At 41.6% G+C, this 26,789-nt stretch overlaps 2 protein-coding genes and 1 pseudogene across 3 annotated transcripts in view; 1 reads left to right on the forward strand and 2 right to left on the reverse strand.

Moving 5' to 3' along the window:
• LOC143764417 (nicotinamide N-methyltransferase-like) overlaps positions 1-26,789 on the forward strand; it is a 96,537-nt gene that overhangs the window by 3,862 nt on the left and 65,886 nt on the right. The window lies entirely within an intron of this gene.
• LOC143766991 (indolethylamine N-methyltransferase pseudogene) lies at positions 724-6,085 on the reverse strand (annotated as a pseudogene).
• On the reverse strand, positions 19,286-23,124 carry LOC143764416 (indolethylamine N-methyltransferase-like). Its single transcript, XM_077249949.1, has 3 exons — positions 22,931-23,124; positions 21,266-21,473; positions 19,286-20,035 (listed from the first exon to the last, which is right to left on the reverse strand). The coding sequence occupies exons 1-3, from the start codon at positions 23,082-23,084 to the stop codon at positions 19,597-19,599; spliced, it is 801 nt and encodes a 266-aa protein (XP_077106064.1). The 5' UTR covers positions 23,085-23,124; the 3' UTR covers positions 19,286-19,596.

Raw genomic sequence — 26,789 nt, forward strand, 5'->3', positions numbered from 1 at the left:
TACAAATACTTATGTAAAATACTGACCAAATACTGTTTGTGTGATGGCAGCCTTACTCTGTATTTCTTACCTTACAGCACTCTTCTCTGGCTAATTGTCAGGTTGTTTGCCCTAGAACATGTCCAATGTCCTGTCAACCATCCAAAGCAGGGTTGTGCTTGATGAGAAATACATCATGAGGCTGAGAAGCTGTAAGTGCATCGTCACACCCCATACCCCATTGCACCTCCAGACACAACTGCAAAACCAGATTTCTTGCTACTGGATCAGTGCTTTGGGACAATAAAGGGATCAGCTGGCTCATTTCTAAAAAGGGTTACACAATCATATTAATGCTATAGGGGTTAAAAGTTTCTGAATGGTTCCCGTTAACATTTTCTGACATACTTTTATTAACAAAAAAATAAGTTTCATAAAGATGCATGCATTATTTGGGATCAGTAATAGATATAGATGCATGGTACAAAATAGTAATTTGCTTTTCTTAGTTCTTGTAAGATATGTGTAATTAGAAATGTGCATTTTATCTGTCTGTTAAAAGCCCTTTACTTGCTACTAAGCTTTGCTGCATTGGAATGAATGATTCTGAGCTGCTATACCACTTACAACCTGTGGTGGCGCTGTTTTTAGAGGAAAGTGACTATGCTTCTCTAATCATGTGTGTCAGTGAAAGTCTTTGCCCTGTGACTGATAATGTTATCTTAAAGGGGGGTTGTCTAAAGGGGGTTGTCTAAAAAAAAATGTCTACTTTAACAAACGTGTTGGAAGACATGTCTTTGTGGCACTTACTAAAATTTAGTTTTACAGATTCTCCTCTTCCTTCCTGAGAGGTTGCACAGCTCTTCTCTTCTCAAGTGGAGGAGGAACTTGTGATCAAACATGCCCATCAGTCTCCTTCATTAGAAAAATAGCTTCCTTATGTGAAGAGTTTTTCATTTGGACGAGGCTGATAAGCACGTATGGTCACATGTTTATGCTCTGCATACTATCATACAGGCGCTGAACACTACAGTAGAGGCACTGCTCAGTGCCGTAAAGTCTCCGTACACTGCAGTAGAGGCACTGCACATTGCCGTACTGTCTCCGCAAACTGCAGTAGAGGCACTGCACATTGCTGATTAGTTTCCGCACACTGCAGTAGAGGACTACCATACAGGCTCTAAGCTTTGGAGCCCTGAAGATGGTCAAACTTGTGATTCCCCCACATGCATGAGCACTTGAGTTTTCGATGGAGAGGGAGGAAAAATAATCTGCCACGTATCTCTGGTAGCAGATTATTTTCGCAGTCCGGTCCTTTTTTATCCATCAGCTGCAGGGAGAGAGTTTGAAGACCCATACACATCAGATAGTCTCATCTTATGTATATAAGAACCTTGGTCGGTGAAAACAAGTTATCATCTCTCCACAGAATTGATAACCTCTTGATCATTGGTGGTCTGACCGAACATCAGTGTATGTGTGACCACCGCACCACTCATTTTTTAATGAGCTGCCAGAAAAAGTTGAATGCAGAGCTCAGTAGCCCAATAGTGAATGAATGGAGCAGCAGTGTTTCATGTGCTCCACCCTAGTGGAGGTGAAAGTACCCCATTCTGCCAATTGGTAGGGGTCTTAGCAGTCGGTGCCCCATAAAAAGTTACTTTTTTTTACTTGACAACACCTTTAAGTTTTTCCTGTTTGAAAATTACATGTTTCAAGTTTGTAAATTTCCATAACTAAGCATCGATTAGAAATAAGCGAATATTCATAGGTCAGACTTTTTCTCTCTCCCCGACTCCCACTAAGGAGTTTTAACTTTACGAGCCAGAACAAACAAGCTGGAGTCGTGGTTGCCCAGCTCGTACTGGTCCTTGTCGTACTTTCTGGGGATGACTTCCAGATCTACGATCACGTATGCCGTCTCTGTGATAGCACTTCTCATAAATTCCTCTGTCAGCACCAGACAGGAGAACCTCTTACCCCCGGATAAGTACGTGCTGCAGTTAAGAATCTCCATTATAATTAAATGACCCCCTGGTTTTAACAAAGAAGAGACATTTTTAAGGACATTTCGATAAGTGTCCAGATCACTGCAGGCGCACTCCAAACAGCCGAGAGACATCACACAATCAACCTGGGGCAGCATCAGCGGTTCTAGTGGGTTGTCATTGAGGACATCACATTTCAGAGTTTTCTTTACGGTATCTCTAAGCTTTTTCTTCTTCTCTTCTACTGACATCCTGAAACGGAATCACAGATAATCTTAAAATCAATGATTTAATATCCTGTGACATGTCCCATTTTTGAAGAAGAATCATTTAAGTTAGGACACAATAGGTTTTAAGTCCAGAGTGTCATGACCCCCCTCACTGGAGCTAATAAGACGTGTGGGTATGATGGGGGTAATTACTACAAGACCACCTAATCTGTCTACAATGTTTACAGCCCCCCAATGTACAACTGATACTTACAAATAATCACTCACAATTGGCACCACTAAAATTTGGTTCAAGAACTAAAACTTCTCGGAAGCCTTCATGGATTAGTTTAAGAACGCAAGACAGAACTTATTAAAAGTAGTTTAACATGATGAAAGCAGTCACAGTGCCTAATAAATGCAAACAAAGAAGATAAAAAGAACACAAAAAAGTCTCTTAAAATAAATGGAAACAAACCAGAAACCTAACACTCATGTTTTGTGTATAGGACCCAGCGCCTGGAGAAGTCAGATATCGGGACAGCTCTTTCATTTGATTGACCCCCCAAAAATGCCCAACATCCAAAGTCTTACATTTTTAAAACCTGGTCTTTCTCGCTCATTCCCCTGTTGTGAATTTGGATTCTGGGCTCCCCCGGTGGCTACTGGTGGAATTGAACTGGTGTCTTCATCTTCTCTGTTCACCTGTTCCCATCAAGATGTGGGAGTCGCTATATAACCTTGCTGCTCTGTTAGTTGCTTGCCGGTCAACAATGTTATCAGAAGCCTCTCTGTGCTTGTTCCTGCTCCTAGACAACTACTAGATAAGTTGGACTCTTGTCCATGTTTGTTTTTGCATTTTTGTTCCAGTTCACAGCTGTAGTTTCGTTACTGTGTCTGGAAAGCTCTTGTGAACAGGAATTGCCACTCTGGTGTTATGAGTTAATGCCAGAGTTTTAAAGTAATTTCTGGATGGTGTTTTGATAGGGTTTTTAGCTGACCATGAAAGTGTCCTTTCTGTCTTCTGCTATGTAGTAAGTGGACCTCAAATTTGCTAAACCTATTTTCATACTACGTTTGTTATTTCATCTTGATTCACCGCCAATACATGTGGGGGGCCTCTGTCTCCTTTCGGGGTATTTCTCTAGAGGTGAGCTAGGACTAATATTTTCCTCTGCTAGCTTTATTTAGTCCTCCGGCTGGTGCTGGGCATCTAGAATCAACGTAGGCATGCTACCCGGCCACTGCTAGTTGTGCGTTAGGTTTAGTTCATGGTCAGCTCAGTTTCCATCTTCCAAGAGCTAGTTCCTATATATGCTGATGCTATGATCTCTTGCCATTGAGATCATGACATTCCCCCTTTCTTTGATATCACCTCCAGTCCTGGGTCAGTATAATTGCATTTTATGACTCTTATTGATGCCATCGTCATCTTCTCTTGGTTTTAATGGGTAACCTCAGAGACATGCAAATTACCCAACCCAATGGGATAAAAAGCAAACAAGCCGTCCACACTGGAAACTTTCACAATAAACCTATGACTTACAGTTAAACAACATTTTTATGACACCCATGTAATTTTTTACCTCTCACCTTCAACCAACTTTTAAAGACTAGAGTCATAAAATAAAGTCTAGACTTATAAAATAATGACACATGTATCACATTGGTCCAGTCGAACGTTCCAGCTTCATTTCTCAGGCCTCTTTCATAGTATTCTCGGTTGCGATCTGTGTAGTCGGCACCGATGATCTCATCAAAAGATTCACAAGCTGAGAGGTCCTGATAAATGGTCGGTCCATGGCCGATGTCAATCAGGGTTTTCCCCCTAACACCTCCTTTAAGGCAAAAAGGGTTTATACATGTTAATTCATTGAAGTTAGTAGTCCCAACCCGAACTGGTCGGACAAAAAGTATTTCAACACAGGAGAATATTGAAAGGGGTTGTTCAGGATTGGAAAAGGGGTCTAACGTGAACCATACACAGAACTTTTGTCCATGAGAGCCTGTAATTACAGCTCATCTCTGTTCTAGTCTTAGCACAACCCATGGATACAAGTGGTGCTTTTGGAATGAAAAATAGATCTTTTTTTCTAATTCTGGGCAGTGTTAAAAAATACAGTGACAACATAATCTGTAACTTTTTTGGATATAAATGGGCGATGATATCGGGCATCTTAGCACTTCCCACACGCCTAAGCAGTGTGCCAAGAGATTTCCTATACCATGTCTGTTAACATGGACTCCACTGACCCCGGGATTACTCCCACCCACTCGTTTTAACTCTTTTTGGTAATAACCATCTAGATGGATATAAAGTGAGAAATCATACCATCCTGCTTCCTCATTAGATATAGACTTTCTCAAAGGAAACCATTTGGTATTTGCTTAGATTGGGGAAAAGATAAAGGGGGTATTGTAGCCAAAACTAATATCAGTGATAAATATTTAATAATCGTTAGATTTGTGTCGGTCCCATAATGCCAGAACTAGGTTGTCCGATAATATTTGATTTCACGAAATCTTTAGATCGATGAAGAAATCCAGGAGCTGAAATGTGTAAGTAAAAGTTTAGATGTTTAAGCATAGTCAATATATTTGCATTAAAGATAAAATCTCGTTCTCTCCAAGTGTTGTGCAATTGACTGCATGATAAAACTCCCAGTCCGAAGTTTGTTCCCAGTCTGCTGCCAAATTCTCTATCCCTGCTGGCAAAGTACTAATAAATGATTGCTGTACTTGCAAAACAAATCAAAACGGGAAAACTGCAAATATTGAAAATAAAGAAAAATTATTTTTTAATTTTCACTTTTATTATTCAGCAAAGAATTCATATAAAGAGGAAACAACAAAGTGATATAATGCAATATCCTTGAGCTCAAAGTCAATGAAAACCATAAGGCTAGGGTCACATTGCGTTCTGTGACCGTGTTTAACGGACTACTTTACACCGCTGCATAACACGGTGTAACGTAGTTCGTTAACGCTGCCATTGCCTGTAATGGTGAACGCATAGCTAGTGCACGCCCACATTGGGCGTGCGCTAGCGATGTGCCATCATTTGAGTGACGGACCGCGAACGCTGCAAGCAGCATTCGCGGTCCGTTCCTCGCTAGCGCAGATCGGGGATCTGCGCTAGCGCAGATCGGGGATCTGCGCTAGCGGGATCGGCTAACGCGATCCCTTTTGGGACATTGCGTTAGTGCAGTCCGTAGCGCTAAACGGACTGCCCTAACGCAATGTGACCCTAGCCTAAGTTTACTAAATCAAGTGTCTTTCAGCTGCCAAATCTGTGTACGAGGGTTTAAAAGCACGAAAGGAATGGGATCCGTTAAGTATAATATGTCCATGGGAGAAAATATTCAGTGCTGCCATGTTACTACTCCTGTCACAACTGCAGTAGTTTGCACCTCCCGGTCTTGTCAGTGGCAGCACATCATTCGCCTTGGCTTTGATGCTTGATAGGTGGGAAAAAGCAGATCTGTAAATCAGGACTATCGCAATAGGTACATTTGAGTCACAAAACTTCCCTGCTTAAATAAGCTCTTATGTGACCTGAAACATTCAAATGTTTCCCCCTCTCAGTATGGCATCAATGGATGACTTTCACCACCACCACATGTGTGGATTCATGACCTGAACTACCAAAGCATGCAACAATGTCATAAAGGGAATCTGTCAGTAGGGTCAACCCTCCTACGCAGTCTAAATGGGCATGCAGGTCATAGAAAATTGAATAAAATGACACCTTCATATCTGTGATCTGATGTCTTATTTCAGAGTAATCTACATTTTTCTTAATATGTATATGAACTGTTCAGAACTACGTGCTGGACATAGATTTCCCTGAGACTTCACCTCCAGGGCTTATTATAAATTAATGAAGGCGTTACCAGTAGTGTTGAGCATTCCGATACCGCAAGTATCGGGTATCGGCCGATACTTGCGGGTATCGGAATTCCGATACCGAGATCCGATACTTTTGTGGTATCGGGTATCGGTATCGAAACAACATTAATGTGTAAAAGAAAGAATTAAAATAAAAAATATTGCTATACTCAACTCTCCGACGCAGCCTGGACCTCACCGAGGGAACCGGCAGCGTTCTTTTCTTAAAATGCGCGCTTTTCCTTCCTTCCGTGACGTCACGGCTTCTGATTGGTCGCGTGCCGCCCATGTGGCCGCGACGCGACCAATCACAGCAAGCCTTGACGTAATTTTCAGGTCCTTCTAGGCATTCAGTATTTTAAAATTACGTTCCGGCGTTGTGATTGGTCGCGTCGCGGTCACATGGGCGACGCGACCAATCACAAGCCGTGACGTCACGGGAGGCAGGAGACGCGCGCATTTTAAAATGCGCGCGTGTCCAGCCTCCCGTGACGTCACGGCTTGTGATTGGTCGCGTCGCGGTCACATGGGCGACGCGACCAATCACAACGCCGGAACGTAATTTTAAAATCCTGAAGGACCTGAAATTACGTCACGGCTTGCTGTGATTGGTTGCGTCGCGGCCACATGGGCGACGCGACCAATCACAAGCCGTGACGTCACGGGAGGCTGGACACGCGCGCATTTTAAAATGCGCGCGTGTCCAGCCTACCGTGACGTCACGGCTTGTGATTGGTCGCGTCGCCCATGTGACCGCGACGCGACCAATCACAACGCCGGAACGTAATTTTAAAATCCTGAAGGACCTGAAATTACGTCACGGCTTGCTGTGATTGGTCGCGTCACGGCCACATGGGCGGCGCGCGACCAATCACAAGCCGGGACTTCACGTAAGGAAGTTAAAGCGCGAATTTTAAACAAACAACGCTGCCGGTTCTCTCGGTGAGGTGCAGGCTGCGTCGGAGAGGTGAGTATAGCAATATTTTTTATTTTAATTCTTTATTTTACACATTAATATGGTTCCCAGGGCCTGAAGGAGAGTTTCCTCTCCTTCAGACCCTGGGAACCATCAGGAATACCGTCCGATACATGAGTCCCATTGACTTGTATTGGTATCGGATATCGGTATCGGATTAGAACCGATACTTTGCCGGTATCGGCCGATACTTTCCGATACCGATACTTTCAAGTATCGGACGGTATCGCTCAACACTAGTTACCAGTGGAGACATGTAATGAATGACATTCTGCTCTCCTGATCTACATGCCTCACACTGACAAAGGCTAACGCCGAAACGTGCGTTGGGGTAAGCATTATGTTGTCCAGGGTCCCCCTACCAGTAAGTTCTATCTGCACCATTGTTCTATCATTTTTCATTTTTTCCTTTGCACCTACTTGAGGTATACAAGTGAGTTACATAAAGTAGTATAGATTTACATCACATGTTGTGACGCCCGGGAGACCGAGGTACCCAGCACCAGATCAATGAGGTCCGTCTCTTGAGGGGGATGTCACTAGTGGCTTGACCCGGTGCTGTGGCCTCAGGCGATGCACAGTATAAGGGGTATCATGAAGGAACAGACACTTACTTGATCAGCAGCAGGTCCTCTCAGCTGTGATGACCCCGATCCTGGATTGATGGCTATTGTCCAAATGAAAGACTGAGGCGCTGAAACACTTAACAAGTTTACTTCAACAAAAAGGGATTTGTGACCAACACTGTCACCGGAGTCTGTATAAGAACTCTGAAATTACTTTGACCCTGTTAGGATTTCCACCTCCTATTATGCGCAGTTTCTGTATGGCCCTGCTGCTGTTTGTGAACTGGCTGCCGGAGCAATCTGTCTCTTCTATGCTCTGGTTCGACGGACAACCCGAGTCCTTTTTGTCGGCTTACCCCCTCTGGGAGTACCACTGAACTCTGTGTCTGTTGCTGCATCTTACCCTGGTGAAGCTGATATCACCTCACTTCCTTCCGGTTGCTGTATTATATATAATGAATATAGCTACGGATCCGGTATCCGTCTCTGCGCCTATTCTGGGTAGAGGTTATTGCTACCCGGTTCTCACAATGTCCTTTTTCTCTATTCCTCTTTTCCTACTATGGGTATTACGGGCCTATAATCCGTCATAGGGCTGTTAGGAGTTCAGTTATACGACCTCTCACTTTCAGCTCCTTAACCCAACTGCCAGTCTTTTTCTCAGACCAGAATAGATCAAGGGGAGTCTCTGGAGCTCCCCCTTCTGGCCGGAGATGGTAGTGCAGTCTTGCTATTCTAGTATTTGTATTTGGTGTCAATAACTATTTTTGTGGCAAATACCCCTAGGGGCGCCACATGTAACATACAGTATGTGCTGCATTTATCCTCTTGACTGTACAACGCAGTGTATATTGATAGCAAATATAATGTTTGTCTATTCTATGCAGCATTTGCAAACATGTATGGATTAATATCTATTTGTTATGGGATTCTCTTCTTTTATGGCTTTAAAATAAATTTATATTCACTGATACAATTTAGTATGTGTGCCTCTGCTTTGTTGTATGTTTGTTATCTTCTTGGTTCGCAAAAAAATACAATTTTAATATTTATATTTTGATTCTAGACTTTCCTTTTTCCTCCTTTTTGTCAGTTATTTTGCCAACTGACTAGCTTGCCGTCACTATCCCTCATAGCTTATCGTTTGACATATTTTATTCTAGCCACACAAGTGTGTTGTAATGACTATGTACACTGCTCAAAAAAATAAAGGGAACACTTAAACAGCAGAATATAACTCAGAGTAAATCAAACTTCTGTGAAATCAAACTGTCCACTTAGGAAGCAACACTGACAATTAATTTCACATGCTGTTGTGCAAATGGAATAGACAACAGATGGAAATTATTGGCAATTATCAAGACACCCTCAATAAAGAAGTGGTTCTGCAGGTGGGGACCACAGACCACATCTCAGTACCAATGCTTTCTGGCTGATGTTTTGGTCACTTTTGAATGTTTGTTGTGCTTTCACACTCGTGGTAGCATGAGACGGACTCTACAACCCACACAAGTGGCTCAGGTAGTGCAGCTCATCCAGGATGACACATCAATGCGAGCTGCAGCAAGAAGATTTGCTGTATCTGTCAGCGTAGTGTCCAGAGGCTGGAGGTACTACCAGGAGACAGGCCAGTACACCAGGAGACGTGGAGGGGGCCATAGGAGGGCAACAACCCAGCAGCAGGACCGCTACCTCAGCCGTTGTGCAAAAGAGGAAAAGGAGGAGCACTGCCAGAACCCTGCAAAATGACCTCCAGCAGGCCACAAATGTGCATGTGTCTGCACAAACGGTTAGAAACCGACTCCATGAGGATGGTCTGAGGGCCCGACATCCACAGATGGGGGTTGTGCTCACAGCCCAAAACCGTCCAGGACGCTTGGCATTTGCCACAGAACACCAGGATTGGCAAATTTGCCACTGGCGCCCTGTGCTATTCACAGATGAAAGCAGGTTCACACTGAACACATGTGACGTAACAGTATGGAGATGCTGTGGAGAGTGATCTGCTGCCTGCAACATCCTTGAGCATGACCGGTTTGGCAGTGGGTCAGTAATGGTGTGGGGTGGCATTTCTTTGGAGGGCAGCACAGCCCTCCGTGTGCTCGCCAGAGGTAGCCTGACTGCCATTAGGTACCGAGATGTGATCCTCTGACCCCTTGTAAGACCATATGCTGGTGTTGTTGGCCCTGGGTTCCTCCTAATACAGGACAATGCCAGACCTCATGTGGCTGGAGTGTGTCAGCAGTTCCCACAAGATGAAGGCATTGAAGCTATGGACTGGCCCGCCCGTTTCCCAGACCTGAATCCGATAGAACACATCTGGGACATCATGTCTCGCACCATCCACCAAAGTCACGTTGCACCACAGACTGTCCAGGAGTAGGAGGATGCTTTAGTCCAGGTCTGGGAGGAGATCCCTCAGGAGACCATCCGCCGCCTCATCAGGAGCATGCCCAGGCATTGTACAGTAGGGAGGTCATACAGGCACATGGAGGCCACACACAATACTGAGCATCTTTTCCTTGTCATGCCCCATTTCCACTGAAGTTGGATTAGCCTGTAATTTGATTTTCCACTTTGATTTTGAGTATCATTCCAAATCCAAACCTCCATGGGATATTAATTTTGATTTGCATTGATAATTGTTATGTTTTATTGTTCTGAACACATTCCACTATGCAATGAATAAAAATTTGCAACTGGAATATTTCATTCAGAGATATCCAGGATGTAGTATTTTAGTGTTCCCTTTATTTTTTTGAGCAGTGTATATTTTTATGCAATACTCCTTTGTGTTCCCTTGGTCTGAATTTATGTCTCACCCTAGTAACACCACCTTTCATGTGCAATATGTTCTGGAGGCAGATTCTTCGGGAGACCTATGTCCGGCCCATAGATCTGAGCATCTCTATTACGTTTTAAGAAAATCAAGGTATCATTTTATTCCATTTTCTATGACCTACATAACCATATAGACCATATAGGGATGATCCTACTGACAGATTTTCTTTAAGACATTGAGGTAAAATTTCGTAGTGTAGGTTGTGAATCCTCACATGGGGTAATGGGGAAAGTCATCCATTGGTGCCATGCGGGAGAAGGCAACATTTGAATGCTCTAAGTCCGATGGAAGCTAAACCAGGCAGGGGCATTTTGTAACTCCGATAAACCCATGACAGACTTGATATAAGGACACTGTTTTAGTAATTTTATTGTGCATGCACAGTATTGTATCATCGTTAAATAGTGTGCTGACACTGACCAGGCTGGGAGGTCCCAATTAGTTGTGACGGTAGTAAAAAAAAAAAAAGATATAAGGGAGCTGTGATTGGAGCTAAGTAGTGATGAGCGAGTGTACTCGTTGCTCGGGTTTTCCCGAGCACGCTCGGGTGGTCTCCAAGTATTTGTAAGTGCTCAGAGATTTAGTTTTTGTCGCTGCAGCTGAATGATTTACAGTTGATAGACAGACTGAATACATGTGGGGATTCCCTAGCAACCAGGCATCCCCCACATGTACTCAGGCTGGCTAGCAGACGTAAATCATGCAGCTGCGTCAACAAAAACTAAATCTCCGAGCAGTTATAAACACTCGGAGACCACCAGAGCATGCTCAGGAAAACTTAAGGCAACGAGAACATTCGCTCATCACTAGAGCTGAGGCATCCAGTCTTGTAAGCTGCAAGTAGGATCCTAGGGTGGAGGTGCCAGCCTTAAGGAGATACTGCTCAACATCCCTATAACAAGAAAGCACATTAGTAGTGCTGCTCTGCAATATGAAACTAAAATTGGAACCATTAGTCTTAAAGGGTACCTGTCAGCAGTATTATTCTCAGTAACGTACAGTCTGTGTCAGATTGGCGCCGTTATACTGATTACAATGATACCTTGGTTGATGAAATCCACCTTGTGGTTATTGGGTAATCTTTATTTGTAGTTTTCAGTTAATGAGATTCCTGTGCTTTGGGGCCGTCTGTGGGCGGGGCTCTGGGTGGGTCTGTGGGCAGCCTATGGGCGGGGCTTTATGTGGTGCTCTACTTACATATGCATCTGGCTTATGACAGGTCACTGATCCCTTATTGACCTGCCCCATATTTTACATACTGAATATATGTTTTGAAAAAAAAAAATACACATTTCACAGACAGCCGCTGGCGCTCCAGCATGGTCACATCTATAATGTCCATTTAATTATTTTATTTTGTGACATAAATTTATTCAGAAAAAAATTCTCTCTCTAAATGGTGCATGGTGCGCCGGCGCAGTAGTATCTATCGGCGATCTGATAGATGCTACTGCGTAGGTGCCACCAGTGCCATCTTGGTGTAGACAATTTTTTTTTCTTCTAGGAAAATGGCGCTGGCAGCGATAGATGCTACTGCACAGTTGCTTCCAGGCGGCCGGTGACATTTTGAGACATCATTTTTTTTGCTTCTGAATAAATTTATATAATCAAATAAAATAATTAAATGGACATTATAGATGCTATCATGTTACAGCACAGGCACCGCCGCCGGTGCCTTCATGATGAAATTCATCCGGAATTATTCAGTAATTGTGAAACCCCTTACTGACATGACAAAGAAGGGGTTTGACTTTTCCAAATGGTCGAACGCTGCCCTGCAGGATTTTCCTCCATAAAGGGCTGTTTCGCCACTTCTACTATTCTTAGTCAACCCGAAGTTTCCCAACATTTTGTAGTTATGGTTGACGAGTCAGAGGCAGGGGTTGGGGATGTGTTGTCTCATGGTCCGTCCCCTTGTAAATGGCGTCCATGCTCCTTTTTTTTCGTAAAAATTTTCTTCGGCTGAGAGAAATTATGACGTGGGTAATAGGGATCTTTTGTCAATCAAGTTGGCATTTGAAGAATGGCAACATTGGTTGGAGGGGGATGTCCATCCTATTGCTGTTATCACTGACCATAAGAACTTATATCTTCAATTGGCTAAACGCTCAACCTTAGGCAAGCTAAATGGTCCCTGTTTTTTACTAGGTTCCATTTTGTGGTCACTGTAATGTCCACACTTTGTAAGTAATCCACACTAGTAAATCTTCATTATCTTTATTTCTCTTTAGCAGGTTGCATAAGCTTGTCTCTGCATGCATGACAAAGTGCAAGTAACTTCTCCCCCTCCTCTCTGTAACTACCCACAATTCTCTACATCTCATCTTTCTTAAAGAGACAAGGTACAAGATTTAATTAATGCATATTACAACATCCCCCTTTTTTTTTTTTTTTAAACGAATAAAGCTAAAATAAAATAACATGAACTAATGATGCAACAAGAAAAATGTCCAAGAAAACGTATGTCCATTTTGCCCTGTTAAAGAAAAGAAGTCACGCTTCTTCAATAAGTCTGGATGGAGCCCTTCTCTCTCTTGATGGATAACGTCTGGGCTCAGCGATGGTGTCCATTAATGAAGAACTTGTTGCCTCCTGGTGATTCTCTCCACTGTTGAGTGCCGAATCTTCCCCCAGAGAATGTCCATTGTCATTATTTTGAGGAATAATTTTGAAATGTGAAGAGTTTCGAGTTATGAAGTGTCCATCCCTCTCAGCCGTGACCATGCTGCCTTTCTTGTCAATAACGTTATATTTTGCGGGACAATATGCAGCTGAAGTCTTGTTGGTTGGTCTCTGACGCACCACAACGACGTCACCTCTTTTGATAGCATTTGGCTGTGCCCTTCGCCTTCTGTCTGCATAGTGTTTCATGGTTTGTTTGTTGGAAGAGTCTGCTAAGCGCACAGAGGAGTCACTTGGTACAGGACGACTGACTATGTCAGGGATTCGTATATGCAGAGTTCTGCCAAACATTAGATGCGCTGGAGCAGCATTGGTAGTAGAATGTGGCGTATTGCGGTAATTGCGCATGAATTTGTACAATGACTGTTTCAGTGGGGTGTGCTCCAGGCTAGCTGCCTTGATTCGTTTCCCCATGGTGCGCATGAAGCGTTCGACTATTCCATTTGCTTGCGGCCAGCACGGTGTGATTTTTCTGTGACTGAACCCCAAGTATTCAGCAAATTGTGTGAACACGTGTCCATTGAATGGAGGTCCATTGTCCGTTTTGACCACTCTTGGAATGCCATATGCTGAAAATATGTTATCCAGTTCTGGTATCACACTAGTAGCAGATGTTGAAGAGATAAAAGAAATGACAGGGTATCTGGAATATTCGTCAATTGTTACTAGAATGTATTGGCCATTTGGTAACGGTCCATATATATCGACTGCCACCTCCTCCCAGACAGCAGTGGGTAGAGGTGACATTTGTAAAGGCTCCAGCTGTGATGATGGAGTGATAACTTGGCAGGTGGAACAGTGTTTAACCTTCTCTTCCACCAATTGATCCATGTTTGGGAACCACACTTTTTCTCTGAGTAATTTCTTTGTGCCAACAATTCCCAGATGACCTTCATGCGCTATCTGTATTACTAAGCTGCGCAGAGTCTTAGGTACAACCAATTTGGTACCTCGAAGGATGAGGCATTCCTCAGTGACAGATAGTTCATACCGTACACTTGAGAATAGTTTTAATTCTGTCAGATCAATCTCAGGATCGGGAAATTTTTCTCTTTGAATTTCATGCCACCTTCGATTTCGGATGATTTGTATTAAAGCACGTAGTGTCTTGTCACTTGTTGTGGCGTTCACAAAGTGATCAATGGAAAGAGCTTTTGGTACTGCATGGGCTGTAATGAAGCATATGTATTCTTCAATGGCGGAATGCTCAGGTAGATCATCAGTCATCGGATGTCTTGACAGATAGTCAGCGGGATTGCTGAATTTTCCAGGCTTGTGGACAATTTTGTAGTTGTAGTCCTGTAGACGTAGACCCCACCGTTCTATGCGTGCAGGCATTTTAGCTCTGGGATTTCCAAAGATCGTAAGGAGTGCTTGATGATCTGTGACAACAGTGAAGGGAGCTCCATACAGAAATAAGTGAAAATGTTCGCATCCCCAGACAACTGCCAAGCTTTCTTTTTCAGGTTGTGAATATTTCCGTTCCGTGCTTGTTAAGCTTTTACTTGCATAAGAAATAATCTGAGGATTTTGATTGTTATCTTTATATTGTGCTAAGATGGCACCCAGCCCCACGGGACTGGCGTCCACAATTAGCTCAGTTTGGAGAGCTGGATCAAAATAGGCCATTGTGGTTGTTGAGCAAAGTTCAGTTTTAATTGTTTCAAATGCATTTTGACAGTCTGGAGACCATTGAAAAACACAACTCTGTTTTGTAAGTTCCCTTAATGGACTGTTAATTGTTGAGAAGTTTGGAATGTATCTAGCACAATAACTGGCCATTCCAAGAAACGAGCGTACTTCACTGGCATCTTGTGGAATTGAGGCTGATTTAATGGATTCCACTTTCTTGGGATCAGGTTGTACCCCTTTTGCCGAAAAAATATGACCGTAAAACTCTAATGAATTTTTATCAAATTCACATTTTTCCTTGTTTAAGGTGAGTCCAGCAGAGAGGAGGCATTCAAAGACGGCATATAGAGCACGATTGTGTTCAGCTTGAGTTTTGCCAAACACCAGTATGTCATCACTGTAATTAAAGGCATTTGGAATGTTCTGAATAACGCCCCTTATTGCATCCTGAAAAATTTCCGCTGCAGAGCAGACCCCAAAAGTCAATCTTTTATATCTTCTGAGGCCCACATGTGTGGAAAATGTTGTCAAATATCTGGATTCTGGACTCAGCTCTAACTGGTGATAGCCCTTATTGAGATCGAGTTTTGAAAAGACGGTCGCTCCATTTAACACATGAATGATGTCATCAATTGTGGGTGAGATATGTCTTTCTCTCTGAATGGCAGTGTTGGGTAGGCGCATGTCAACACACAATCTCACCTGGTCAGGAGCCTTTGGTTTAGGAACTACCACCAGTGGTGAGACCCAGGGAGTGGGCCCAGTAACGGTTTCGATAACGTCCTCGTCCATGAGGAATTGGAGTTCTTTTTCTACTTTCCTTCTCAGGTGAAATGGAATGCGCCTATGTGACTGGGCCACTGGGCGAACACTATCGTCCACATGAAGATGTACTTGAGAGTCTTTTAGTTTCCCCAAGCCACTAAATAGGGAGGGAAAATTATTCACCATGGTTTGTATATCCATGTCCGCAGGATCAGTTATGGTATGGATAATTTGGATGAGACCTAGCTTCAAGGCAGTGTGATAGCTGAGAAGACAGCCTCCTGATCCTTGTAACGCATGAAAGGTAGTTTTCTGCTTATTGTCTTTATAGCTCAGTTCAACATCAAACTGCCCTCTGGTAGTTAGAGGTATTTTAGATCCATATGGGAAGATTTTAGTATGTACTTGCTGCAAAACTGGCTTTGTCTTCAATTGCTCATAGGTAGTGCTGTCTATGATGTCCACTGACGCTCCCGTATCTATTGTAAACGTGATATTGGTGTCGCAGATTGGGAGTGTGATACAGGGGGACTGTACAGAGCCAGTGGCAGAGGTGGTGAACACATAGTTTTCTGCTCCAGATGCTTCTTCTGTATCCTGATTTACCATTTTTACATCTGCAGGCCGTGTCATAGGCAGAGAAGGCTTGTATTGTGCTGATCTGCAGACAGCTGCCAAATGGTTCCCTTTTCCACACTTATTGCATGTCTGTCCTATAGCTGGACATCTGTCCAGGCGGTGAGGGAACTCCTGTCCACATCTATAGCATTTTTTCTGTTTCGGGGTTTGCTTGTCTTGTGTATTTTTATGCACGAGATTATGTACCTGTGACTTTTCCCCATTCTCCATTGTAGTAGCCTGATGATCTGCTATTTCCGTAGCACGGGCTATTTTGAGTAATTCATGTAAAGAGAGATCTTGCTGCAGAGCTTTGCGCCTTATTTTGTTAGATGAGCAGGTGACGATTACCTGAGTTAGGATTTCATCATCTATATCTGTGAATGCACATCCATGTGCCAGCTCCCTCAGTCGTGTGACATAGGTGTCTATGGATTCTTCGGGAAGCTGCTTAGCAATTCTGAATTTGTATCTCTCATATCTGATGTTTTGTTTGGGATTGAAGTAATCAGTGAGAGCTTTGCTGCAATCGCTGTATGTATCTGTCTCAGATGCAGGTAATGTGCAGTAGATATCATAGACTCCTGTGCCTGCACAATGTAAAAGTAATGCTTTCTTTCTTTTCTCCTCTTTTATATCTATGGCTTCTAGAAAGTTCTCAAATCTGCTCAACCATTTTCTCCAGTTATGGGAGAGATTAGTGACATCAGTCATATCAAACTGTGGGAAACTGTGTAAGTATTCAGCCATGATGAAGTTTTTCAGTGGTGCAGCCGTGTGGATCAGTAAAATAGGGATTAGTACTCACTGCAGCAGAAGATTTTCGATCCCATCCTCGTCGCCAGTTGTAATGTCCACACTTTGTAAGTAATCCACACTAGTAAATCTTCATTATCTTTATTTCTCTTTAGCAGGTTGCATAAGCTTGTCTCTGCATGCATGACAAAGTGCAAGTAACTTCTCCCCCTCCTCTCTGTAACTACCCACAATTCTCTACATCTCATCTTTCTTAAAGAGACAAGGTACAAGATTTAATTAATGCATATTACAGTCACTTTCTGTCCAGGGGTCAAAAATGTCCCAGAGTTTCCCTGGTGGTGGTGACCATGAGGACCCTGCCCTGATTTTGCAGAAGGGGGGTACGGCTTTGTATCCTGAGTTGGAGGGTGAGGTGTTGGAGGCCCAGGGGGATGTCCCTGCCTCCTGCTTCAGGAAGGTTATTTGTACCACCAAATCTGCACCGCAAAGTAATAAGGGAACATCAAAACTTTGCGCTTGCTGGTCATTCAGTTGGTAAGGCAATCGTGGACCTCCTTTCTCATCGTTTTGTCCATGGATTTTATTACTGTCCTCCTGATGTCTGCAGACAAGACTGTGGTTATGGTGGTTGTAGATAGGTTCAGTAAAATGGTTCATTTTATTGCATTACAGGCACTTCCGAATGCTGAGACTCTTGCTCAGGTGTTTATAAATGAGATCATGAAGTTTCCTCCGATGAGGTATCAGATTGGGGGACCCAATTTGTTTCCAAGTTCTGGAGGGCTTTCTGTTCTTGACTGGCGGTGCAGCAGTCCTTTTCCTATACCTTCCATCCCCAGTCGAATAGACAGACCGAGTGTGTTAACTAGAATTTGGAGACCAACCTTAGGTGTTTTGTCGCCAAAAAATCAGGAGGATTGGGTATCCTACTTACCGCTGGCAGAATTTGCTATCAATAATCACTGCCAGGAATTTACTGGCAGGTCATCATTCTTTGGTGCACGCGGCTACCATTCACAGTTTGGTACTTTTAGTGGGAGAAGGGTTTTGGGAATTCCGGAGGAGGAACGCTTTGCTTTGTTTCTCTCCTCAGTGTGGTGGGGGGTTCTGAGTAATTTGAAGGTTATGGGAGACAGGTACAAACGTATTGCCGACAGAAAACGCGTGCCAGGTCCGGATCTGAGTGTGAATGACTTTGTGTGCTTGTCTACCAAGAATATCGGGTTGAAGGTTCCTTCCTGGAAGTTGGGACCTACATTCACTGGTCCCTATAAAATAATTGCCATAATTAGTCCAACAGTGTTTCGTCTTGAGCTACCTCAGGCTCTTAAAATCCACAATGTCTTCCACAGGTCTTTGCTCAAGAAATATGTGGAACCTCTTGAACCCTCACCCCTACCACCTTCCCCAATAATGGTTGATGGAAATCTGGAGCTTCAGATTTTGAGGATTGTAGATTCTCGCCTCCAACGTCGTTCCCTACAATACTTGGTGCATTGGAAGGGTTATGGCCCAAAGGAAAGGATGTGGGTATCGGCATCAGAGGTGAATGCCCCCAGGCTGGTTCATTCATTTCACACCTCTAGTCCCGAGAAGCGTAGTCCTGAGTGTCCGGAGGCCACTCGTAAAAGGGGGGTACTGTCATGGGTGTGTCAGAGGCTGCTGACACTGTGTTTTGGGGTACTGCCCTAACACTTTGCACTGACGAGGGGCAGTACCTCGAAACACAGTGTCTGCAAATTGAGATTCTGGTTTTGGCTTTTATCCTAAATCATGTGACAAGACTCGTTAAAGGGTCGACATTTAGGATTGCTACTTCCTATAGGTGGCACTAGAGTTCTAGTCCTCTTCTTCTCTGAAGAGATAATTTGCATATTTCCCAGAGGAGCATTGAGGCTTTAAATCTCCTCATCTCAGCATGCTTAACGTGTCACTCTCCACAAGGAGAAATGTTACCCCTTGGCTACAAGGAAAATAAATTTCTGTCTAGACAAATATAAAAGCTAGCTTTGAGGAAACATGTCAGTACTGTTTTATATATGAAAGAAGCGTTACAGCTGTATAGACTCTCGTTTCCGGATGAAAATTTTTTATCGAGAGCCGATGTGTCAGTCATAAGACGTATAGCATGGAAGTCATGTGCAAATCAGGCTGGAAGTGCATTGGAGCGTGCCAATGCACATAGGAGAACCCATCCAAGTGCACTTCCAGTGGCTTTCTCAAGATTTTTCATGCCAAAGACATTGGATCTCTGAAAAAAAAAAAGATAGTTTTTAGTTAGGGGCTGAGGTGAGGGTGAGCTTTTATACAGTCATACCACTACTGCCCTAAAAACTTGCTGAAATAATTAATGGTAATAGTGTTAAAGACCCTATAATTCTATGCGTGGAGTCTTTTTAATAAGCTTCAAAATAAAACTACAAACATCCCATAAAATCCATTTAGTGATATAAGCAATATCACTTGACAATTACAAAGAAAGAAAAATATATTTTATTGATTTTCAAATTTAATAACATAAAATGAGAGATTTATCACTTTTAAATTATACTTTTAAAACTTCTTCTAAATTTAAGGTTTGAATTTAGGCATCATAAGCATTGTGCTGATGCCCCCTACTGGTACTTGGGCAGTAATACATGCACTATTTTGAGTATTATACTGCCTAGGTATTTATAGAATTTTACTCATTTTACACATCTTTGACTTTTCTTGCCAGGATAAAAATGCCAGAGGTGTGATTGCAGATATCAAACATGGGCTTATCAAATTCTCGAGGGAGAACTTCCAAGTCTTCAATGACAAATCCTGTATCTGTTATGACTTTTCTAAGGAATTGATCGCTAAGGTTAATGAGAGAGAATTGCTTGTTTCCACATCGGAAAATGGTGCTCCCTAATATGCTACCAATGATCAAGTGACCCCCCACTTTCAGCAAGGAAGAGAGATTTTTGATGACATTGCCATAAGACGCTTCATCTTTGGAGGCGCATTCAAGGCAGCCTACGGTCAGGACACAATCGGCTTTGGGTAAGACGAGCGGGTGAAGAGGATTGCTCTTGGTGACGTCACATGGCACCACTCTTTTCAGTGTCTTCCTCAGTTTATCTTCCTTCTCGGCTATTTTACCGCTGAAACAGAAATAGAAAGTCTTAAAATTTATTTTTTTAATTGAAATCTTCACTGTGTTTCCATTTAAAGAGATCTTTCAATACTATTTTGCTAATCAAACTTTTGGTATGGCTGTATAGGTCGTAGAACAACATTAAAAACGATACCTGTCTTGTAGCAATCCGATATCCTAGTGCTGAGAAATGGAGCATAGAAGCCACATGAAAATTAGCCAGGAAGTATATTGACATGCAACCAGGCTAATTTGCATGTGGTTTCAAAGCTCAATTTCTCCGCTCTAGAACATCAGATTACTACAAGACAAGTATCATTTTTATTATGTTATTTAGATCTATACAGCCATACCAATAGTTTTTACAGTAAAATCATAATGATAACTTTCCCTTTAGGCTATGTGCACACGTTCAGGATTTATTGCAGAAAATTCCTGAGAAAAACCTGAAATTTTCTGCAAAAAATCTGCATGCGTTTTTGCGCATTTTTTCTGCGTTTTTGGTGCGTTTTTTTCCAGACATTTCCCAATGCATTTTATAGTGGGAAATCCGCAAAAAAAACCCCGCAAAATTAATGAACATGCTGCGTTTTTTACCGCAATGCGTTTTTTTCGCGGGAAAAAAACGCATCATGTGCACAAAAATTGCGGAATTAATTCTAAATGATGGGATGCTTAATGTATGGTTTTTTTTGCGGTTTTATAGCGTTTTTATAGCAAAAAAAACACAAAAAAAACGCGAAAAATCAGCAACGTGTGCACACAGCCTTAAGGTTCTACCCTTTGGGCATGATTCACCATTTGAGACTGTTCTTTCTTCCAAATTCTTCAAAACGGCACACCAAGTTCATGAATTTTGCGCAAACTAATAACTGTTCTTTATTTTTGTCTTTTACCTTTTTCAGAGCAAAAAGTTGTGAGAGCCTTTAAAACTTCACACACAACTCTAACATTTGTACAACTGAGTGCAAAAAAAACCAAAACACAATAGTATATTTAAATAAAAATGTTGCCACTTTTTTTAAAAAGTTGCAAATAAAGAATCGGCACCAAACATGTGGATTATAATAAAAAAAAAAAACAATCCTAGAATGACGAACGGAGAAAAAAGAAAGATGAACAAGTGGAAAATAGACTTCAGAATTGGAGCAAATTTAAAGAAAAATTTGTCAAAAAAGAGGTGCAACTGCGATAACGAAGGGGACCCTTTGTCTATATTTGAGGTTTTAGCTCTGACCTACGGCCTTCTAAGTCGCAGACTAATTTTAGAGAAGGTGTCCAGTCAAACAATCCAGGTTCGTTCCTTCTCCATTTCTCCAGATATTCCCTGTTCCGATCTGTAAAATCTGCAGCAGTAATTTCCTTGAAGGCCTCACATGCCGACAATTCCTGATATATGGCAGGACCAGGGCCGATGTCAATCAGCAAGTCTCCTTTTACGCCCCCTAATAAAATAGAACACAGGTGCAAATGTAACACAGCATTAATATAACATCATCAACCCCAATGTTACACTTCACCATCCATTTCTGTCATTGCACCTTGTGCTGCTGTCATCGCACCTTGTGCTACTGTCATCACACGGGTCCAACACGCGGCAGAAATCAGAAATAGATGGTCAACATTAATATTGAGGTCCCGAGTCATTTTGAAGATGGTTCAAAATATTTGGATTTGTTTCTTATCCTTGTGGATCGGATCAGTTTTTGTTTTTTGGGGGCAGAAATATGGAGTTTTGATTTTTGTGACACATGTTGCAGCACTTTCTAGCTCCACATTCTCTTCATCCAGACATCGTTATATTTCTGGAATTGGCAAATATGTTTACAAGGGTGTCCCCCATACAATGGCTTGATCAGACATTGAATTAGCTATGGTACGTGCCGGGATAGTATGTAAAAAAAAAAAAAACAGACCGATTTTCATCAGTGTGATGGATCTGATTTTGATACATGCATCCATTTTTCCATCCTTGTGTCAACCATTTTTGTTTAATGAAGAAATTTAACAAAACTCAAACATGTCTAATTTTTTCTCCAAACTATCAGCGTGGAGAGAAAAAATAGATGCATGAAAAATGCCATAAAATATCATTTCTGTGTTATTTGATAAAAAAAGGATAGATAGATAGATAGATAGTAGATAACAGATAGATAGATAATGGATGATAGATAGATAACAGATAGATGATAAATAGATAGATAATAGATGATAGATAATAGCTGATATATAGATAGATAATTGATAAATAATAGACAGATAAATGATAGATAGAAGATAGATGATCGATAGATAATAGATAGATGATAGATAGATGACAGATAATACATGGATGAATAGATAATAGATAGATAGAAGATAGATGATCGATAAATGATCGATAGATAATAGATGATAGATAGATAACACATAGATTAATAGGTAATAGATAGATAGATAGATGATAGATAGATAAATAGATAGATGATAGATAATACATAGATTAATAGATAATAGATAGATGGATAGATAATAGATAGATGATATATAATAGATGGATAGATAATAGATAGATGATAGATGGATAATAGATCGATAAATAATAGATAGATAGATAATAGATAGATAGATAACAGATAGATGATAGATAATAGGATAGATAGATAATAGAAAGATAATATATGGATAGATAATAGATGGATAGATAGATAATAGATTGATAAATGATTAATAAATAATAGATAGATATATGATAGATAATATATGAGATAGATAATAGATAATAATAGATAGATAATAGATAGTTAATAGATAGATAATATATAAATAATAGATAGATAGAAAGATAATAGATCGTCAACAGATAGAGACAGTCCATCATTTATAAATCTCTGCATTATTAGATTTGTTCTCGGGCTGTTACCTGATGTAAAAGCTTTGTGCAGCTTCTTCAGGATGAAGTCTAGATATCCATCCTTAATGAAGACTCCAGTCACAGCCCCATAATATGTATCTAGATAAATCTGGGGATCAAAATTATCTTGGTAGACCTTTGGGACAGTGAAAGTAGTTGCCATCTTGGTTGTCCTGTCCTGTATGTGACACCGGGACGCATCCAGCCCCGCCTCCACCCCAAGAACCTTCCACAGTCCCACATTAACAGTTCCCATCGATCACCATATCACATACATAGCCATCAGCTTTTATTATGGCCAAAAGAATTTTCTAAGCCGCCACCATGACAATGTAGACAATTTTGTTCGGGCCCTACTCTACTCTATCCTATGAAACATTCCTTAAAATATCCAATACTCTTTTTAGGTATATTTTTATTTATTTTTATTTAAGGGAATGTGTCACATACATTTTTTTTTTTAAATGACCAATAATACCACATATAAGGGACAAATATGTCACACTATGACTAGACCTCATATTACCACCACATAGTGATGGAACAATACCACAAACAATGGACAAATACTCTCACCATGACCAGATCACATATTACCACTCTTTAGTGACGAATAATACCATATACAAGGACCAAATACCGCCACATCATGACCAAACCATATAGTGACCGAATACTACAATACAGAGCATGAATTAAAAAACACAATGCTAATATTACCATAAGTGCCATTATACACAGGAGCTCTGAACATAGTATACAGTGTATAATGTCAGTGTACAGGTAATAAAGTGATCACCAGTGATATTATACACAAGAGCTCTGTATATAGTGTACAGGTAATACAGGGATCACCAGTGACATTATACACAGGAGCTCTGTATAGTGTGTCAGTATACAGGTAATACGGTGGTCACCAGTGACATTATACACAGGAGCTCTGTATATAGTGTCAGTGTACAGGTAATACAGTGATCACCAGATACATTATAAGCAGGAGCTCTGTATGTAGTGTCAGTGTACAGGTAATACAGTGATCACCAGTGACATTATACACAGGAGATCTGTATATAGTGTTCAGCTACTACAGTGATCACCAGTGACATTATACACAGGAGCTCTGTATATAGTGTACAGGTACTACAGTGATCACCATTGATATTATACACAGGAGCTCTGTATATAGTGTACAGGTCATACAGTAATCACCTGTGAAATTATACACAGGAAATCTATATATAATGTACAGGTAATACAGTGATCACCTGTGAAATTATACATAGGAGCTTTGTATGTAGTGTACAGGTAATACAGTGATCAGCAGTGACATTATACACAGGAGCTCTGTATGTAGTGTCGGTGTGCAGGTAACATAGTGATCACCAGTGACAATATACATAGGAGTTCTGCATATAGTGTACAGGTAATACAGTGATCATTGGTGACTATATTCACAGGAGCTCTGTGTATAGTGTCAGTGTACAGGTAATACAGTGATCACCAGTGACATTATACATAGGAACTCTATATATAGTATACAGTGTATAGTGTGTTTATTACAGGTAATACATTGACTCACTAGTGATATCTGTAGTTCAATTCCTTCATCTTCACTTTTCTTTTTCATCCAGAGCAGACCACCATCACTTCTTCCAGCCAGCATACAAATATCTAGAGCCCCGCTTCTAGAGCACTTTCACAATTTTTCCCCAACTTCTACACCATGCAGCTGAATACAGATGTGCACCCACCATTCCAAATATATATTATAATCCTATATGAAAAGAGGTTGCGCTGAAGGCACTTACAATTTGAAGTGTAGTCCTATGTAGAAAATGTCCGTATAATACAGCAAAAACCTCTTCTCCACTATTCAGTGGTACTTAGCAATGGGAGCGTCCTCCCCGTGATTGCAGTCCCCCGAACAATACCCACCGCTGTGTAACAGCGGTAGCCTCGGCCGATGGCGCCGCTGTAGCGTGGCGAGGTTAGCGGGGGGCGTGGTGTGTTGGTGACGTCACCTGTCCGTAATTGACGGACGTGTGCAAGGGCCAATCCCGACGCGTTTCGAGGGAGCCGTCCCTCTTCCTCAAGGTACCTTACGGACAGGTGACGTCACCAACACACCACGCCCCCCGCTAACCTCGCCACGCTACAGCGGCGCCATCGGCCGAGGCTACCGCTGTTACACAGCGGCGGGTATTGTTCGGGGGACTGCAATCACGGGGAGGACGCTCCCATTGCTAAGTACCACTGAATAGTGGAGAAGAGGTTTTTGCTGTATTAAACGGACATTTTCTACATAGGACTACACTTCAAATTGTAAGTGCCTTCAGCGCGGCAACCTCTTTTCATATATGCTTATTACCTTCTGACAGTTTCACACACCTTACTGGCTGGTTTGCCTGCTGCTGTTCCTTTCTAGGCACACGTGTTCAGCGCCTTTGTGATTTTCAGTGTTTCTTGCATATATTATAATCCACTAATGGACTGGCACACACTACTTTATTATACCCTGGGACATGAGTGGGGGCCCAGACAGCAAGGACAGTAATGCCCTGATGGCGGCCCTGCTGTAATCACTTGGTTCTGTGTATGGAACATTTGCATTTACATTTTATAAAGCAAAATTATCTCCATTATGAGCATTTGGAACATATTTTATTATTTATTTCAAAATCTATTTGCCCAGTTTTATACAAATTTACTGTCAGACAGATTGCACATCTCTGTGTCCTTCACAGACACCAAACCTTCCAAGATCAACAAAATCTAATTTATTTTAGCTTCTTTCTTCACACATAACATGAGCTGTCATCACACAAATCCAAAGGTTTATGGGAGAATAATGTGGCAGTTACTCACATTACATAACCCGTGCCTGAGTAATGCTGAGTTGGCTTGAGCAGTTTTGCTTTTCTAAAGTCCAACAGAACACTAAATACATACTGTATATCCCCCCAGTGTGCCTTTTTATTCATTTTTGCTTGTGCCCCCGAAAGTTTGCTTAATTTTACTAGAGCAAAGTCCACAGTCTAGTAGAGTTATTGAACTCGTAATTTTTTTTTCTCTCCTCCTGAACTCTTCTAAACTAATTACGACCATTAGAAAGTAAGATATTGATTTGGTCATGAATATGCTTAGAAGGTTGCTCAGGAGAGGAGAAATAAGAGTTGCCTGCCATCAAAATGAGATTACTGAAGGATTCACTGATAGCTCTTTCTGCAGTCTTCAATGTACTGTGATACATAGAGGCTGTAGAAACCAAATGGCGCACAAAACTTTAACGAAACCCTACTGAAAATATGCTTTTGGCCAAAATATTTAGATAAAAAACATAATAGGTAAATTTAAGCAGTAGTGTGTTGTTATTCTATTGGTCCACACTAGTTTACGAGGATGCATAACATTTCCAAGTACGGTATTGGTTATGGAAATAGCCATAATTCTTACCAAAATAATTAAATCATTCATAAACTTTCTTGGCACAGATGGTATTTATATTTCCCTTTTATAATTCTGAGTCTTTGATCTGTTACTACAAAGTCATAACTTCTAAGTTGCCGCTGCTTATCTGCAGGCTGTAAACTTTGTAGATGGTCATATAATAAACATTTTTACAATCAACTGGAAACATGAAAGAAACAAAAAAATCAAACTAAAAGTTTTTTTGCGGCTCCTTAAGGCGCATCAGTGCTAAAGAGTAATTAAATTATATAACGAAAGATCAAGAATGGATATGTTAGGACTCTCTAATGCCAGGCCGAAATATGAGATAGCTGTTTTGCATATAGTGTTCTCTCACAACTTCCCCAAACACATGACCATTTTCTTGGCTGAGCATTCATGTGGAGAGAGGAGAAATCAG

Source organism: Ranitomeya variabilis, chromosome 4, assembly GCF_051348905.1.
Source record: "Ranitomeya variabilis isolate aRanVar5 chromosome 4, aRanVar5.hap1, whole genome shotgun sequence".
Classification (NCBI taxonomy): Eukaryota; Metazoa; Chordata; class Amphibia; order Anura; family Dendrobatidae; genus Ranitomeya; species Ranitomeya variabilis.